The sequence below is a fragment of the Entelurus aequoreus genome, linkage group LG28, assembly GCF_033978785.1.
Source record: "Entelurus aequoreus isolate RoL-2023_Sb linkage group LG28, RoL_Eaeq_v1.1, whole genome shotgun sequence".
Classification (NCBI taxonomy): domain Eukaryota; kingdom Metazoa; phylum Chordata; class Actinopteri; order Syngnathiformes; family Syngnathidae; genus Entelurus; species Entelurus aequoreus.
The window spans coordinates 12,017,532-12,036,269 of record NC_084758.1 but is presented as its reverse complement, the minus strand read 5'-3'; the positions used below and the strand labels follow the sequence as shown (position 1 = coordinate 12,036,269).

Genomic DNA, 18,738 nt, shown 5'->3' with positions numbered 1-18,738 from the left:
AACAAGCTGCTGATGGTGTGTTTGATAGTGAAGCAGCTGGAAGAAGATACCACTCTCCAAAGTAAACAATGTACATTATTATGACTTAACTTCATAAAATTACCGTACTTGTTTGTACTACATTCTATTGTATTGTGTAATATTCCTAATATCTATGTAATATGAGGGCTATGTCTATTATCTATGTAATATGAGGGCTATGTCTATTAACTATGTAATATGAGGGCTATCTCTATTGTCTATGTAATATGAGGGCTATCTCTATTGTCTATGTAATATGAGGGCTATGTCTATTGTCTATGTAATATGAGGGCTATGTCTATCTATGTAATATGAGGGTTATCTCTATTGTCTATGTAATATGAGGGTTATCTCTATTGTCTATGTAATATGAGGGCTATGTCTATTATCTATGTAATATGAGGGCTATGTCTATTATTTATGTAATATGAGGGCTATGTCTATTATCTATGTAATATGAGGGCTATGACTATTGTCTATGTAATATGAGGGCTATGTCTATTATCTATGTAATATGAGGGCTATGTCTATTATCTATGTAATATGAGGGCTATGTCTATTATCTATGTAATATGAGGGCTATCTCTATTGTCTATGTAATATGAGGGCTATGTCTATTATTTATGTAATATGAGGGCTATGTCTATTGTCTATGTAATATGAGGGCTATGACTATTGTCTATGTAATATGAGGGCTATGTCTATTATCTATGTAATATGAGGGCTATGTCTATTATCTATGTAATATGAGGGCTATGTCTATTATCTATGTAATATGAGGGCTATGTCTATTAGCTATGTAATATGAGGGCTATCTCTATTGTCTATGTAATATGAGGGCTATCTCTATTGTCTATGTAATATGAGGGTTATGTCTATTATCTATGTAATATGAGGGCTATGTCTATTATCTATGTAATATTAGGGCTATGTCTATTAACTATGTAATATGAGGGCTACGTGTATTATCTATGTAATATGAGGGCTATGTCTATTATCTATGTAATATGAGGGCTATGTCTATTATCTATGTCTTTATTCAGACTTGCAGCATTCACACAAACACACACATTCTATTTGTATCTAGAATGTCAAAGTTGCACCAGACTCACCTTCTGGTATTCAGTCTGAACGGCTCCAAACTTGTCCTTGGCCAGTCTGACCAGAAGATCTGCAGGACAACAAAGATGTGGGATTCATTGTTGGATCGCATTAGTTCATAATAATGATACACTTATTGACATATGTTCATAATACTGATACAATAATGACATATGTTCATAATAATGATACAATAATGACATATGTTCATAATACTGATACAATAATGACATATGTTCATAATACTGATACAATTAATGACATATGTTCATAATAATGATACACTTAATGACATATGTTCATAATACTGATACACTTAATGACATATGTTCATAATACTGATACAATAATGACATATGTTCATAATAATGATACAATAATGACATATGTTCATAATACTGATACACTTAATGACATATGTTCATAATACTGATACAATAATGACATATGTTCATAATAATGATACAATAATGACATATGTTCATAATACTGATACAATAATGACATATGTTCATAATAATGATACAATAATGACATATGTTCGTAATACTGATACAATTAATGACATATGTTCATAATAATGATACACTTAATGACATATGTTCATAATAATGATACAATTAATGACATATGTTCATAATTATACACTTAATGACATATGTTCATAAAAATGATACACTTAATAACATATGTTCATAATACTGATACAATAATGACATATGTTCATAATAATGATACAATAATGACATATGTTCATAATAATGATACACTTAATGACATATGTTCATAATACTGATACACTTAATGACATATGTTCATAATACTGATACAATAATGACATATGTTCATAATAATGATACAATAATGACATATGTTCATAATACTGATACAATTAATGACATATGTTCATAATAATGATACACTTAATGACATATGTTCATAATAATGATACACTTAAAGACATATGTTCATAGTACTGATACAATAATGACATATGTTCATAATAATGATACAATAATGACATATGTTCATAATAATGATACACTTAATGACATATGTTCGTAATACTGATACAATTAATGACATATGTTCATAATAATGATACACTTAATGACATATGTTCATACTACTGATACACTTAATGACATATGTTCATAGTAATGATACAATAATGACATATGTTCATAATAATGATACAATATCGACATATGTTCATAATACTGATACAATTAATTACATATGTTCATAATGATACAATATTGACATATGTTTATAACACTTACACACTTAATGACATATGTTCATAATAATGATACACCTAATGACATATGTTCATAATAATGATACACTTAATGACATATGTTCATAATAATGATACAATAATGACATATGTTCATAATACTGATACAATTAATGACATATGTTCAAAAATAGTGATACAATAAATGACATATGTTCATAATAATGATACAATTAATGACATGTTCATAATATTGATACAATAATGTCATATGTTCATAATAATGATACACTTAATGACATATGTTCATAATAATGACATATGTTCATAATACTGATACAATTAATGACATAGGTTAATAATAACTATACAATAATGACATACAGTTTGTTCATAGTAATGATACAATAATGACATATGTTCGTAGTACTGATGAAATAATGACATGTTCAGAATAATGATACACTTGACATATGTTTAAAATAACAATATAATAATGACATATGTTCATAATACTGATACAATTAATGACATAGGTTCATAATAATGATACAATAATGACATATAATCATAGTAATGATACAATAATGACATATGTTTGTAGTACTAATACAATAATGACATATGTTCATAATAATGATACAATAATGGCATATGTTCAAAGTACTGATACAATAATGACATATGCTCATAATACTGATACAATAATGACATATGTTCATAATAATGATACCATTAATGACAAATGTTCATAATACTGATACAATAATGACATATGTTCAATAATACTTCTCTACTTAATGACATGTGTTCATAATACTTATACAATTAATGACATATGTTCATAATATAGATACAATTAATGACCTATGTTTATAATAATGACATAATAATTACATATGTTCATAATAATGATACATTTAATGACATATGTTCATAATGATACAATAATGACATATGTTCATAGTATCCATCCATCCATCCATCCATCTTCTTCCGCGGTGGCAGCAGCCTAAGCAGGGAAGCCCAGACTTCCCTCTCCCCAGCCACTTTGTCCAGCTCTTCCCGGGGGATCCAGAGGCGTTCCCAGGCCAGCCGGGAGACAGTCTTCCCAACGTGTCCTGGGTCTTCCCCGTGGCCTCTACCGGTCGGACGTGCCCTAAACACCTCCCTCGGGAGGCGTTCGGGTGGCATCCTGACCAGATGCCCAAACCACCTTATCTGGCTCCTCTCAATGTGGAGGAGCAGCAGCTTTACTTTGAGCTCCCCCCGGATGGCAGAGCTTCTCACCCTATCTCTAAGGGAGAGCCCCGCCACCCGGCGGAGGAAACTCATTTCGGCCGCTTGTACCCGTGATCTTGTCCTTTCGGTCATAACCCAAACCTCATGACCATAGGTGAGGATGGGAACGTAGATCGACCGGTAAATTGAGAGCTTTGCCTTCCGGCTCAGCTCCTACTTAACCACAACGGATCGATACAGCGTCCGCATTACTGAATACGCCGCACCGATCCGCCTGTCGATCTCATGATCCACTCTTTTTTCACTCGTGAACAAGACTCCGAGGTACTTGAACTCCTCCACTTGGGGCTGGGTCTCCTCCGCAACCCGGAGTGGCACTCCACCCTTTTCCGGGCGAGAACCATGGACACGGACTTGGAGGTGCTGATTCTCATCCCAGTCGCTTCACACTCCGCTGCAAACCGATCCAGTGAGAGCTGAATATCCTGGCCAGATGAAGCCATCAGGACCACATCATCTGCAAAAAGCAGAGACCTAATCCTGCAGCCACCAAACCAGATCCCCTCAACGCCCTGACTGCGCCTAGAAATTCTGTCCATAAAAGTTATGAACAGAATCGGTGACAAAGGGCAGCCTTGGCGGAGTCCAACCCTCACTGGAAATGTGTCCGACTTACTGCCGGCAATGCGGACCAAGCTCTGACAATGATCATACAGGGAGCGGACCGCCACAATCAGACAGTCTGATACCCCATCGAATGCCTTCTCCAAGTCCACAAAGCACATGTAGACTGGTTGGGCAAACTCCCATGCACCCTCAAGGACCCTGCCGAGAGTATAGAGCTAGTCCACAGTTCCAAGACCAGAACAAAAACCACACTGTTCCTCCTGAATCCCAGGTTCGACTATCCGGCGTAGCCTCCTCTCCAGTACAGCTGAATAGACCTTATCGGGAAGGCTGAGGAGTGTGATCCCACGATAATTAGAACACTCCCTCCGGTTCCCCTTCTTAAAGAGAGGAACCACCACCCCGGTCTGCCAATCCAGAGGTACCACCCCCGATGTCCACGCGATGCTGCAGAGTCTTGTCAACCAAGACAGCCCCACAGTATCCAGAGCCTTAAGGAACTCCGGGCGGATCTCATCTACCCCCGGGGCTTTGCCACCGAGGAGCTTTTTAACTACCTCAGCAACCTCAGCCCCAGAAATAGGAGAGCCCACCACAGATTCCCCAGGCACTGCTTCCTCATAGGAAGACGTGTTGGTGGGATTGAAGAGGTCTTCGAAGTATTCCCTCCACCGATCCACAACATCCGCAGTCGAGGTCAGCAGAACACCATCCTCACCATACACGGTGTTGACAGTGCACTGCTTCCCCTTCCTGAGGCGGAAGATGGTAATCCAGAATCGCTTCAAAGCCATCCGGAAGCCGTTTTCCATGGCTTCCCCGAACTCCGCCCATGTCCGAGTTTTTGCCTCTGCGACCGCTGAAGCCGCACACCGCTTGGCCTGTCGGTACCTGCCCGCTGCCTCAGGAGTCCTATGAGCCAAAAGAACCCGATAAGACTCCTTCTTCAGCTTGACGGCATCAACTACCTTGCGGCCACAGCTCCAATCAGCCGCCTCGACAATAGAGGTGAGGAACATGGTCCACTCGGACTCAATGTCCAGCACCTCCCTCGTGACATGTTCAAAGTTCTTCCGGAGGTGGGAATTGAAACTCTCTCTGACAGGAGACTCCGCCAGACGTTCCCAGCAAACCCTCACAATGTGTTTGGGCCTGCCAGGTCTGTCCAGCATCCTCCCCCACCATCGCAGCCAACTCACCACCAGGCGGTGATCGGTAGAAAGCTCCGCCCCTCTCTTCACCAGAGTGTCCAAATCATGAGGCCGCAAATCCGATGACACAACTACAAAGTCAATCATGGAACTGCGGCCTATGGTGTCCTGGTGCCAAGTGCACATATGGACACCCTTATGTTTGAAGATGTTGTTCGTTATGGACAATCCGTGACGGGCACAAAAGTCCAATAACAAAACACCACTCGGGTTCAGATTTGGGCGGCCATTCTTCCCAGTCACGCCTCTCCAGGTTTCACTGTCGTTGCCAACATGAGCGTTGAAGGCCCCCAGTAGAACGAGGGAATCACCCGAGGGAGCACTCTGTAGTACTCCCTCGAGTGAATCCAAAAAGGTTGGGTACTCTGAGCTGCCGTTTGGCGCGTAAGCGCAAACAACAGTCAGGACCCGTCCCCCCAGCCGAAGGCGGAGGGAAGCTTCCCTCTCGTCCACTGGGTTGAACTCCAACGTGCAGGCTCTGAGCCGGGGGGCAACAAGAATTTCCACCCCAGCCCGTCGCCTCTCACTGCTGGCAACGCCAGAGTGGAAGAGAGTCCAGTCCCTCTCGAGAGAACTGGTTCCAGAGCCCTTGCTGTGCGTCGAAGTGAGTCCGACTATATCTAGCCGGGACTTCTCCACCTCGCGCACTAGCTCAGGCTCCTTCCCCCCCAGCGAGGTGACGTTCCACATCCCAAGAGCTAGCTTCTGTAGCCGACGATCGGACTGCCAAGTGCCCTGCCTTCGGATTCCGCCCAGCTCACATTGCACCCGACCTCTATGGCCCCTGTTATGGGTGGTGAGCCCATTGGAGGGGGGGGGGGGGGGGGGGGGGCTACGTTGCCTCTTCGGGCTGTGCCCGGCCGGGGCCCATGGGGACAGGCCCGGCCACCAGGCGCTTGCCATCGTCCCCCACCTCCGGGCCTGGCTCCAGAGGGGGGCCCCGGTGAGGGAAATCTGGGTCCTTCGTTTTTATTGATACAATTATTGATACAATTAATGACATATGTTCATAATAATGATACACTTAATGACATATGTTCATAATACTGATACAATAATGACATATGTTCATAATACTGATACACTTAATGACATATGTTCATACTACTGATACACTTAATGACATATGTTCATAGTACTGATACTAATAATGACATATGTTCATAATAATGATACAATAATGATATATGTTCATAGTAATGATACAATGACATATGTTCATAGTACTGATACAATAATGACATATGTTCATAGTACTGATACTAATAATGACATATGTTCAAAATAATGATACAATAATGATATATGTTCATAGTACTGATACAATAATGACATATGTTCATAATAATGATACAATAATGATATATGTTCATAGTAATGATACAATGACATATGTTCATAGTACTGATACAATAATGACATATGTTCATAGTACTGATACTAATAATGACATATGTTCAAAATAATGATACAATAATGATATATGTTCATAGTAATGATACAATGACATATGTTCATAGTACTGATACAATAATGACATATGTTCATAATAATGATACAATAATGATATATGTTCATAGTAATGATACAATGACATATGTTCATAGTACTGATACAATAATGACATATGTTCATAATAATGATACAATAATGACATACAGTATGTTCATAATACGGATACAATAATGACATATGTCCATAATACTGATACACTTATTGACATATGTTCATAATAATTATACTAATAATGACATATGTTCATAGTACTGATACGATAATGACATATGTTCATAATACTAATACAATGATGACATACAGTATGTTCATAATACCTATTGACATGTTCATAATAATGATATTAATAATGACATATGTTCATAGTACTGATACAATAATGGCATGTGTTCATAGTGCTGATACAATAATGACATATGTTCATATTAATGATACAATTAATGACATATGTTCATAATAATGATACAATAATGACATATGTTCATAATAATGATACAATAAATGACATATGTTCATAATAATGATACAATTAATGACATATGTCCATAATAATGATACAATAATTACGTATGTTCATAATAATAATGATATAAGTCAGTGCTTCTCAATTGTTTTTCTGTTATGCCCCCACAAGGAAGAAAAAAAACATTTCTCACCCCCCCCCCCCCTCCACGCGACTATAGCTAGTGTAATTTCACTACAACATTGTTGTAAGTACACCTCTGCATAACATCACATCTTGATGCACATTGAAAAAATATATAGACTAACTTGCAACAAAGAATAACTTTAGTACTATTGTTTTTTTTTGTCTGTAACAGAAAATATTTAAAATGCACCGACTTTGGACCGACTTGAACCATTTCATTCTACTAAAAATAAAACTAGATCAACTCGATCAATAATTTAAATGGGTCAGCAACATGAACTACAAAAGACACTTTAACCTACAAAACGACAATAAATACAACCATTTGTGCGGATTTCTTTTATTCATAAAAATGAGGAAGTCAAGATTTAGGCTACAATTATTTTTTTATATGCATTTTTTTAAATACTTTATTTGTCTCCGGGGGGTAATTTTGATGTTCAGTACGGAAAAAGCTGGCAGCTTAGTTGCCAGAATTTTACTGTTAAATGGACATAGTTTTTTGGAAAAACTGTACAAGTTATTTTTTTATTCTGGCAACTTAGCTGCCAGTTTTTCTACTGTAAAAAATAAATGCACCGTCTTTCCATTTACAGTAATACACCGTTAAAAAGACAATTTTACTGTAAAAATATGGCAGCTCAGTCAACAGAAATTTGACGCAAAAAAAGGTTTTTTTCAATGTATGCTGATTATGCTGTAAAGAACACCGTCAAATGTATTGTCATTTTTATTAATTTAGTTTGCTGTAAAATCATAAGTCAAACAGATATTTAAGTATTTACTTTTATTTAGACAAAAAAAAATGTTTGGAAAGTATGATAATATACTTTAATAGTACCGGTACCGGTACCAAAATGTGTTTCCATACTTTTCGGTACTTTTCTAAATAAAAGGGACCACAAAAAAAATGTCATTATTGTCTTTATTGTAACAAAAAATGTTAGAGTACATGAAACATATGTTTATTATTGTCATTTAGTCCTTAAATAAAATAGTGAACATACGAGACAACTTGTCTTTTAGTAGTAAGTAAACAAAGACTCCTAATTAGTCTGCTGTGTCATTTATCTACCTATTATTTTGTCTACGTTATGAGGGACAAACTGTAAAAATTGATTATTAATCTACTTGTTCATTTACTTTTAATATCTGCTTATTTTCAGTTGTATTATGTTCTATCTACACTTCTGTTCAAATGTGATAATCACTTATTCTTCTCTTCTTTGATACTTCACATTAGTTTTGGATGATACCACACATTTAGGTGTCGATCCGATACCAAGTAGTTACAGGATCATACATTGGTCATATGCAAAGTCCTCATGTGTCCAGGGACGTATTTACTGACTTTATAAACATCATATGAATTTTTTAAAAAGGAAAAAAGATTTTGTGATGCTAAAAAACATCGACTAGATACGCTCTTGTACTTGGTATTATTACAATGTCAGGTGTAGATCCACCCATGGCGTTTGTTTACATTGTGACGCCGGTGAGCTATTGTTGTCAATATGGGTTGTTTTGTTTTCCCGGAATGCAAAGGAAAGTTGGCGCGGGCAGGGCGTGGATGTGAGTACATATTTACTAAAATACTAACAAACTACAAAAAAGGCGCGCACAATGGCGGATAACAAACTTGACTAATGAAACAAAACTTGCACAAAGGCAGAAACTATGAACAAGAAACAAAAACTTACTTGACACGGAACTATGGTAGCATGAAGACAAACAGAGGTAGCATGGTATGATAGGATAGATAATGTCACCAGGCCGATCGGCAGAAACAGACAGTCTTAAATAGCAGTGACATGATTGGTGACAGGTGCAAAGCGTGAGACAGGTGCATGACATGACAGGTGAAAACCAATGGGTTGCTATGGTGACAAAACAAACAAGAGTGCACAAAGAGTCCAATAACAAAACCGAACATGACTAAAACAAAAACATAATCAACAGACATGACAATTGTATCCTCCTACGGTGTGTAGCTAAGCATGTTTAGCTATTCCTCGTCCTCCAGTGATACTGATACTTGTAAGAGACTTACTTCATTTCTCGCCATGGAGGCCAGGATTAGTGATTAAAAAGTAGCCAAAACACTGTGGATGGACGTTAGCCGCTAGCCATGTCTTAAAGCCCCTCTTCCTGAGGGTGTTTCAGTGTTATAACTTCACCTTTATCTTTACTTTTCACACCAAAATGCGTCCATTCTCCCTTTTCTGTCTACACACTGTGTCTGCTTGTAAGTACTCTGTGTGTGCGCGCTGCCAAACATGCTCCTCTGCTCGGAAAACCAGCAATGGCATGACGTGACGACGGCGGGGGCGCGGGGGGGGATCGGGAGACCGGTACTTTTTAGAGGTGGTATAGTACCGAATATGATTCATTAGTATCGCGGTACTATATTAGTACCGGTATACCGTACAACCCTATACTGTAGTGTTTGTTGCAATATTGGATAGTATTAAGTTTAAAAGGTATGCAATTTCAAGCAGTACATATATTTTTTCTGTCAAAATGAATAAAATCCATGACATTTAGTGAGAAAATATGAAGTACTTTATTGACACATATCATTTCCAGGTGTTTGCGGGCCAGATAAAGTGACGTCCCCCCCCCCCTCCCCGGGCCTTGACTATGACACCCATTGTCAAAGTCACACAAAATCCCCCCCACTATCTGAGAAGGACTGCAGAAGTGAACAAAAAAGGTCAGCGTGCCGTGTTTCACCTTTCTAGGTCGACTTTGTCCGCCTTTCGTCGTCTTTATTGTTGCGTTGTCATGTGATCGGGGCGGGAAAGGGCAGTCAGATAAAAGCAGAGTCGTCATCTTTTTAGCTTTGACTTGTCTCGCCTTACACTATTAACTCCCATTCTGCCCCGACTTACCAAGTCATGAAACTCCGCTTGAAGACAACCGCCATGTACGTCACGTGACATATTTGGCTTGGGGATTACCCCGTTTGGGTTTCAGTTAGGGGTGTAACGGTCCACAAAAAGGTTTAGAGGTCACGGTTCGGTTCATTTTCGATACAGTAAGAAAACAACAAAATATACATTTTTTGGTTATTTATTTACCAAATTTGTAAACAATGGCTTTATCCTTTTAACATTGGGAACACTATAATAATTCTGCCCAGGCTAACCAACATTAAACTGCCTCAAGTTGTTGCGCAGATTAAATAAAATGACAAAACTTTTCTTCTACATATACACTACCGTTCAAAAGTTTGGGGTCACCCAAACAATTTTGTGGAATAGCCTTCATTTCTAAGAACAAGAATAGACTGTCGAGTTTCAGATGAAAGCTCTCTTTTTCTGGCCATTTTGAGCGTTTAATTGACCCCACAAATGTGATGCTCCAGAAACTCAATCTGCTCAAAGGAAGGTCAGTTTTGTAGCTTCTGTAACGAGCTAAACTGTTTTCAGATGTGTGAACATGATTGCACAAGGGTTTTCTAATCATCCATTAGCCTTCTGAGCCAATGCGCAAACACATTGTACCATTAGAACACTGGAGTGATAGTTGCTGGAAATGGGCCTCTATACACCTATGTAGATATTGCACCAAAAACCAGACATTTGCAGCTAGAATAGTCATTTACCACATTAGCAATGTATAGAGTGTATTTCTTTAAAGTTAAGACTAGTTTAAAGTTATCTTCATTGAAAAGTACAGTTATTTTCCTTCAAAAATAAGGACATTTCAATGTGACCCCAAACTTTTGAACGGTAGTGTAAAAAGTGCAACATTAAACAGTTTCAAGTCAACTCATCATGCTTAATTTATTACAGCATTTGGGAAGCCTGTAGTGGATTTTTATTATGTAAATGTTATATTTTTATGATAGCAGGGACCCTGCCATTCCAAACTAGGCTGCCGCATTACTAATGATTCATGTAACTATACCTGAAAAAATGGTACAATAGCAACAGGAGAGACTATTCATCCCTGGGGCCATATTTATCAAGCTTCTTAGAATTACTCCTAAGAAGTCTGCTAAGAGTTGACTTAAGAGTAAATAAATTCTTGGCTGAAAGCTGCACTTAAAAGTTAGCTATCAAGCGTCTTACTTAGTGTAGGACTGAATCTTAAGTGTCACACTCAGAGCTGAATTACGACATTACTATGTGCCGTAAACGGAACTTTAGGTGACGTAATTTCTGTGTCCATAGAAATGACCAATCACGGAAGGGAATGCCTTGTCTAAGAATAACAAGTGGACAATGGGAGTGTATATTTTGACAATAAACTACAAAATAATACAAAACAAACAATATAGGCAATGAATCAAAAATAAATGTTTCCTTTTCTTTCCAATTCATTAATTAGGCAACTAATTTGAAACTGAAAGCGTGATGTTGCTGATGAGATGACGCCCCTTATTAAATCTGTGACAAAAATAATACCTGCTCTGTCTAAATCAGGGGTCACCAACCTTTTTGAAACCAGGAGCTACTTCTTGGGTACTGGTTAATGCGAAGGGCTACCAGTTTGATACACACTTAAATAAATTGCCAGAAATAGCCAATTTGCTCAATTTACCTTTAACTCTATGTTATTATTAATAATTAATGATATTTACACTTAATTGAACGGTTTAAAAGAGGAGAAAACACGAAAAAAATGACAATTCAATTTTGAAACATAGTTTATCTTCAATTTCGACTCTTTAAAATTCAAAATTCAACCGGAAAAAAAAGAAGAGAAAAACTAGCTAATTTGAATCTTTTTGAAAAAATTAAAAAAACAATTTATGGAACATCATTAGTAATTTTTCCTGATTAAGATTAATTTTAGAATTTTGATGACATGTTTTAAATAGGTTAAAATCCAATCTGCACTTTGTTAGAATATATAACAAATTGGACCAAGCTATATTTCTAACAAAGACAAATCATTATTTCTTCTAGATTTTCCAGAACAAAAATGTAAAAAAAATTTCAAAAGACTTTGAAATAAGATTTAAATTTGATTCTACAGATTTTCTACATTTGCCAGAATAATTTTTTTGAATTTTAATCATAATAAGTTTGAAGAAATATTTCACAAATATTCTTCGTCGAAAAACAGAAGCTAAAATGAAGAATTAAATTAAAATGTATTTATTATTCTTTACAATAAAAAAAATAAATGTACTTGAACATTGATTTAAATTGTCAGGAAAGAAGAGGAAGGAATTTAAAAGGTAAAAAGGTATAGGTGTTTAAAAATCCTAAAATCATTTTAAGGTTGTATTTTTTCTCTATAATTGTCTTTCTGAAAGTTATAAGAAGCAAAGTAAAAAACTTAATGAATTTATTTACACAAGTGAAGACCAAGTCTTTAAAATATTTTCTTGGATTTTCAAATTCTATTTGAGTTTTGTCTCTCTTAGAATTAAAAATGTCGGGCAAAGCGAGACCAGCTTGCTAGTAAATAAATACAATTTAAAAAATAGAGGAAGCTCACTGGTAAGTGCTGCTATTTGAGCTATTTTTAGAACAGGCCGGCGGGCTACTCATCTGGTCCTAACGGGCTACCTGGTGCCCGCGGGCACCGCGTTGGTGACCCCTGGTCTAAATGATACTGTTTGATCAGCTGCTCGTCATCAAACAAAGCCAGGACATCCTTCCGCTCCCTGAACGTTCTCGCACGTCTCTATCGCCTCAGTGCCATCCCCCGCTGGCAACTCCTAACCACTTATGCTAGGTTCACACCAACGGCGCTTTGACGGCGCTTTAAAGCGGCATGCAAAGCGGCATGCAAAGCGGCATGCAAAGCGGCATGCAAAGCGGCGTTAAAGCGTAACAAAGCCTGATTAAAGCGTGAGGGTCCTAATGGATCGTGGGAAAGCTTGTAGTAAAGCTGGACATGCGGCAAGTTCGCCAAAAATGTTTAAACGGTTTAAAAAAATGCTGCGCTCTGTCAAGAATGGAATAAAACGCAGAGAGCGTATCAAAGCATGACAAAGCTCAGCAAAACTTGACTAAAAGCGTAGGAAATCTTAACAGATCTTGGTTCAAAGCGCGGACCCCTACAAATAGGAAGTGACTGTGATATTGACTAGTGACATGTAAAACCAACACAGGATTACAAATCCATTCTCTTTTGCATCTTTGCCTTTTTTATACGATGATCACTGTTTCTGTACTTCTGTGAGTTTGATGTTGCAGTTTGACATTACTGTCTATCATTTTTCTGTAGGAAAATGTTAATAATAAAGACAATATGTTACGTTTTATAAAATAAATGCCTTTAATTAATTTCAACTAGCATAAGAAATGAAAGATAGATATTTATTAAGATGACAAAAATAAAAGAAATGAAGATATAAAACATAATATAACGGAAAAAAAAGAGAAATTGAAAAAATAAATGAATATAAAAAATGGGTGGATAAAACAAATGCCTTTTAATATTTTCAACTAGCATGAAAGAAAGATATTTATTAAGATGACAAAAATAAAAGAAATGAAGATATAAAACATAATATAACGGGAAAAAAAAGAGAAATTGAAAAAATAAATGAATATAAAAAATGTGTGGATAATTGCCTTTGATTATTTTCAACTAGCATAATAAATAAAAGATAGATATGTATTAAGATGACAAAAATAATAGAAATGAAGATATAAGACATAATATAACAGAAAAAAAAGAAATTGAAAAAAGAAATGAATATAAAAATGTGTGGATAATTGCCTTTGATTATTTTCAACTAGCATAATAAATAAAAGATAGATATTTATTAAGATGACAAAAATAATAGAAATGAAGATATAAAACATAATATAACGGGAAAAAAAAGAGAAATTGAAAAAATAAATGAATATAAAAAATGTGTGGATAATTGCCTTTGATTATTTTCAACTAGCATAATAAATAAAAGATAGATATTTATTAAGATGACAAAAATAATAGAAATGAAGATATATAAAACATCACGGAAGAAAAAGAGAAAGTGAAAAAATAAAAGAATATAAAAATGTGTGGAAAACAGTATACTGAGTTTTTCACAATTGTTGTTGTTTTTGTTGTAACAATGCACAACAGAGCTTGATAATCGTGTCAGAGCCTGATTTAAAGCGTCAGGATCTTATCAACGCGTAATAATGTTCAATACAGCGTAATAAAACGTATCAAATCGTGATTTAAAGCTTATCAAAGCGGGATCAAAGCATGAGGAACGGTAACAAAGGGGCAACTAATTCGTATCAGAGGGTATCAGAGCATATCAAAGCATAACATTACATTGGAGATCGGGATATTCGTGGAAATATTTACAAAAATAACGGCGCTTTGCTCGCCGATTTAAAGCGTGGCAAGCGCCGTTGGTGTGAACCAGGCATTAGGACACCTCTGAAGGTCTCTTAAATATAGGAGTGATTCTTAGACTTAAGAAATTTGATAAATAGCTTTTATTCTTAAGTTTGAGAGTAGGACTAAATTTCGCAAATTCTCAGGACTTAAGTGTAAAATGGCACTCTGAGACGCTTGATAAATATGGCCCCTGAATACCATGGAGTTCATGTAGGCTTAATGATGCACTTACATTATTATATCAACTATCAGAGAGAGAAACTCTTCATTTAACATGATGTCCTTTTTTGCTGCTTCAACACAGCTCAATCAACACAGAAAAAGTTCAAGTGAAATAACAGACAGACAGGGCTTTGCTGCCCGTAACACACACACACACACACACACACACACACACACGCACACCGCAAAATGAGCTAACGTTACGCTAAAAGCGAATTAGCCTTCACCTCAAGCCAGGACTGCGAGCGAGCTGAACTGCCTTTTATATTTCTAGAAGGTCAACGGGCTCATAGTGATGTTACTAGTAGTTGACTGGGAGGTGTTTATTATCATTTGGGGAGAGTCCGCGGCCTGATGATTACCTGCTAAACGCTAAGCACTGACTACATGCGCTCTGAATACGCACTGCTGATTGGCTGTTACCGCTCTGTGTGTAACCAATCAGATGGTTGTGTGGGTGGGACAATGCTGGGTGCTGTGTAGAGGACTGACACAGACAGAGGCAGAAGGAAGCGGAGGCGGCTACTTAATATGTCCGTGTGGAAACTCGTTCGGTACGCCTCCGAACCGAACCGAAACCCCCGTACCGAAACGGTTCAATACAAACTCACGTACCGTTACACCCCTAGTTTCAGTACATCCGTTCTTCCCAAACAGTGGGGCGTGTGATCTCAGATAGATTTAAAAAAAAACTGTGCACTACGAAGCTGACAGGTCACCACCTCGTCACAGACAGACCAAACCGACCCCGAGAAGGGACAAGGTGTAGCAAATAATCCTGACTTCCTCAATTCGACATTACAAACCATTGTTAATAGTTATTTGCTGTAAATGTATATATATATATATATATATATATATATTCCCTTCTTTGTTGTCTTTAATATGAATAAATACACAATGTTATGCAGAGGTGTACTTATAACAACTGTATAGACAAAGGATACGGCAAAGAGTTGGGCGCAGCATGTTTTGTTCTTCATGGGGGGGGGACCTAACATAAATTCATTGAGAAGCACTACGATTAGGGTTGCAAAATTCCGGGAATATTCAAAGTTGGAACCTTTCCATTGGAATATGTGAGAATTAACGGGAATGAATGGGAATAAACATTGAATGCGAACATGCTAGATCTTGCAGCATGATTATTAGATAAAACAACCGGATTTAATGCAATTTCAGTAAAATTTCAACCCTGCACTGTGCATTCCTCCATCACATGTGCAGTGCATTCTTTCATCACATGCCCAGATAATTCCCAGCATGCTACACACTACAGCAGGGCTATTGAGGCCACACTAGTACAAACCCCGTTTCCATATGAGTTGGGAAATTGTGTTAGATGTAAATATAAACGGAATACAATGATTTGCAAATCATTTTCAACCCATATTCAATTGAATGCACTACAAAGACAACATATTTGATGTTCAAACTGATAAACATTTTTTGTGTGCAAATAATCATTAACTTTAGAATTTGATGGCAGCAACACGTGACAAAGAAGTTGGGAAAGGTGGCAATAAATACTGATAAAGTTGAGGGATGCTCATCAAACACTTATTTGGAACATCCCACAGGTGAACAGGCAAGTTGGGAACAGGTGGGTGCCATGATTGGGTATAAAAGTAGATTCCATGAAATGCTCAGTCATTCACAAACAAGGATGGGGCGAGGGTCACCACTTTGTCAACAAATGCGTGAGCAAATTGTTGAACAGTTTAAGAAAAACCTTTCTCAACCAGCTATTGCAAGGAATTTAGGGATTTCACCATCTACGCTCCGTAATATCATCAAAGGGTTCAGGGAATCTGGAGAAATCACTGCACGTAAGCAGCTAAGCCCGTGACCTTACATCCATCAGGCTGTACTGCATCAACAAGCCACATCAGTGTGTAAAGGATATCACCACATGGGCTCAGGAACACTTCAGAAACCCACTGTCAGTAACTACAGTTGGTCGCTACATCTGTAAGTGCCAGTTAAAACTCTCCTATGCAAGGCGAAAACCGTTTATCAACAACACCCAGAAACGCCATCTGCTTCGCTGGGCCTGAGCTCATCTAAGATGGACTGATACAAAGTGGAAAAGTGTTCTGTGGACTGACGAGTCCACATTTCAAATAGTTTTTGGAAACTGTGGCCGTCGTGTCCTCCGGACCAAAGAGGAAAAGAACCATCCGGATTGTTATAGGCGCAAAGTGTAAAAGGCAGCATGTGTGATGGTATGGGGGTGTATTAGTGCCCAAGACATGGGTAACTTACACATCTGTGAAGGCGGCATTAATGCTGAAAGGTACATACAGCTTTTGGAGCAACATATGTTGCCATCCAAGCAACGTTATCATGGACGCCCCTGCTTATTTCAGCAAGACAATGCCAAGCCACGTGTTACATCAACGTGGCTAGGTTTATGTACCACCACAGTCTCATAATGAACCGAAAATATTTCTCCATTAGCCGTGATGCTAATCTTCTCGTTAGCTATCCGAATTTACTTTTTTTGTGATGTGTAAAGTTCAACTAGCAAATACTAAATCAAAACGTGTAGTTTCCTCTGCCTTCTGTTCTGCTAGCCATTCTGTTGCCAACTTTGAATAATCAAAACATTTTCAATATTTCCAAACTTCCCGAGCTTAATTTCCCGAGGTAAAAAATTCAGGAACGTTTCCGGAAAATTACCGGAAACTTTCCAACCCTTTGCAACCCAGCTACAGTACACAATTTATAATACCTGGGATTTATATAGCGCTTTTCTAAGTACCCAAAGTCGCTTTACATGTTTTTCTGAACCCATCAATCATTCACACCTGGTGGTGGTAAGCTACTTTCGTAGCCACAGCTGCCCTGGGGTAGACTGACGGAAGCGTGGCTGCAATTCGCGCCTACGGCCCCTCCGACCACCACCTATCATTCATCATTCATTTCACCGATGTGAGCGGCACCGGGGGCAAAGGGTGAGGTGTCCTGCCCAAGGACACAACGGCAGCGATTTTTAGATGGTAAGAGGCGGGGAGCGAACCTGCAACCCTCAGGTTTCTGGCACGGTTGCTCTACCAACTACGCCACGCCGCCCCAATTTGAGCCTGGTAGTGTGACATACAATTCCGCGAAACACATGACAGTGGCATAAAAGATGTGGCCGTGAGGACAGGTTGTTCACCAAAATAAAAGCAAAAATTGGACGTCAAAACTTTTTACCCAGGGTTAAAGTAGACAAGTGTGTGGACAAAATACATGAAAGTATGGCTGAGCTACAAGAGGAGGTCATCTTGTCAAGTGAATGTACCCATTAAAATAGGCCGATTTTGTGTTTTGTTCGTGAATAGCGTCGTCATGGTAACATGACATTTTCCCAATTTAGAGTACGCTCGTCGGCGCGAGTGGCACCTTTCCGACGGTATAACATATGTGGGGGTTCATTGGCCGGTTGGTCTCATATTATTCGCGGCAGAATAAGAGAGAGGAACTATAGTAAAGTTTGAAGTATAAGCAATAATAATATGGGCTGCTTGCAATGGTAGATGAATGAAAAACTGTAAAAAAAAAAAACACCACTATAAAATAATTTTAATCGGGAGAAATCACTGCACGTAAGCCATGAT

The 18,738-nt window shown here is 37.9% G+C and overlaps 1 protein-coding gene across 9 annotated transcripts in view; it reads right to left on the bottom strand.

Moving 5' to 3' along the window:
• prom1a (prominin 1a) overlaps positions 1–18,738 on the bottom strand; it is a 366,218-nt gene that overhangs the window by 277,618 nt on the left and 69,862 nt on the right. For all 9 annotated transcript variants that reach the window (XR_009824913.1, XR_009824912.1, XM_062039974.1 and 6 more), the window contains exon 2: positions 1,134–1,192. Coding sequence is in view for 7 of the 9 variants with exons in the window: in XM_062039974.1 (XP_061895958.1) it covers positions 1,134–1,192 (59 nt within the window). In the remaining 2 variants the exon portion in view is untranslated. The remainder of the gene's footprint in view (positions 1–1,133; positions 1,193–18,738) is intronic.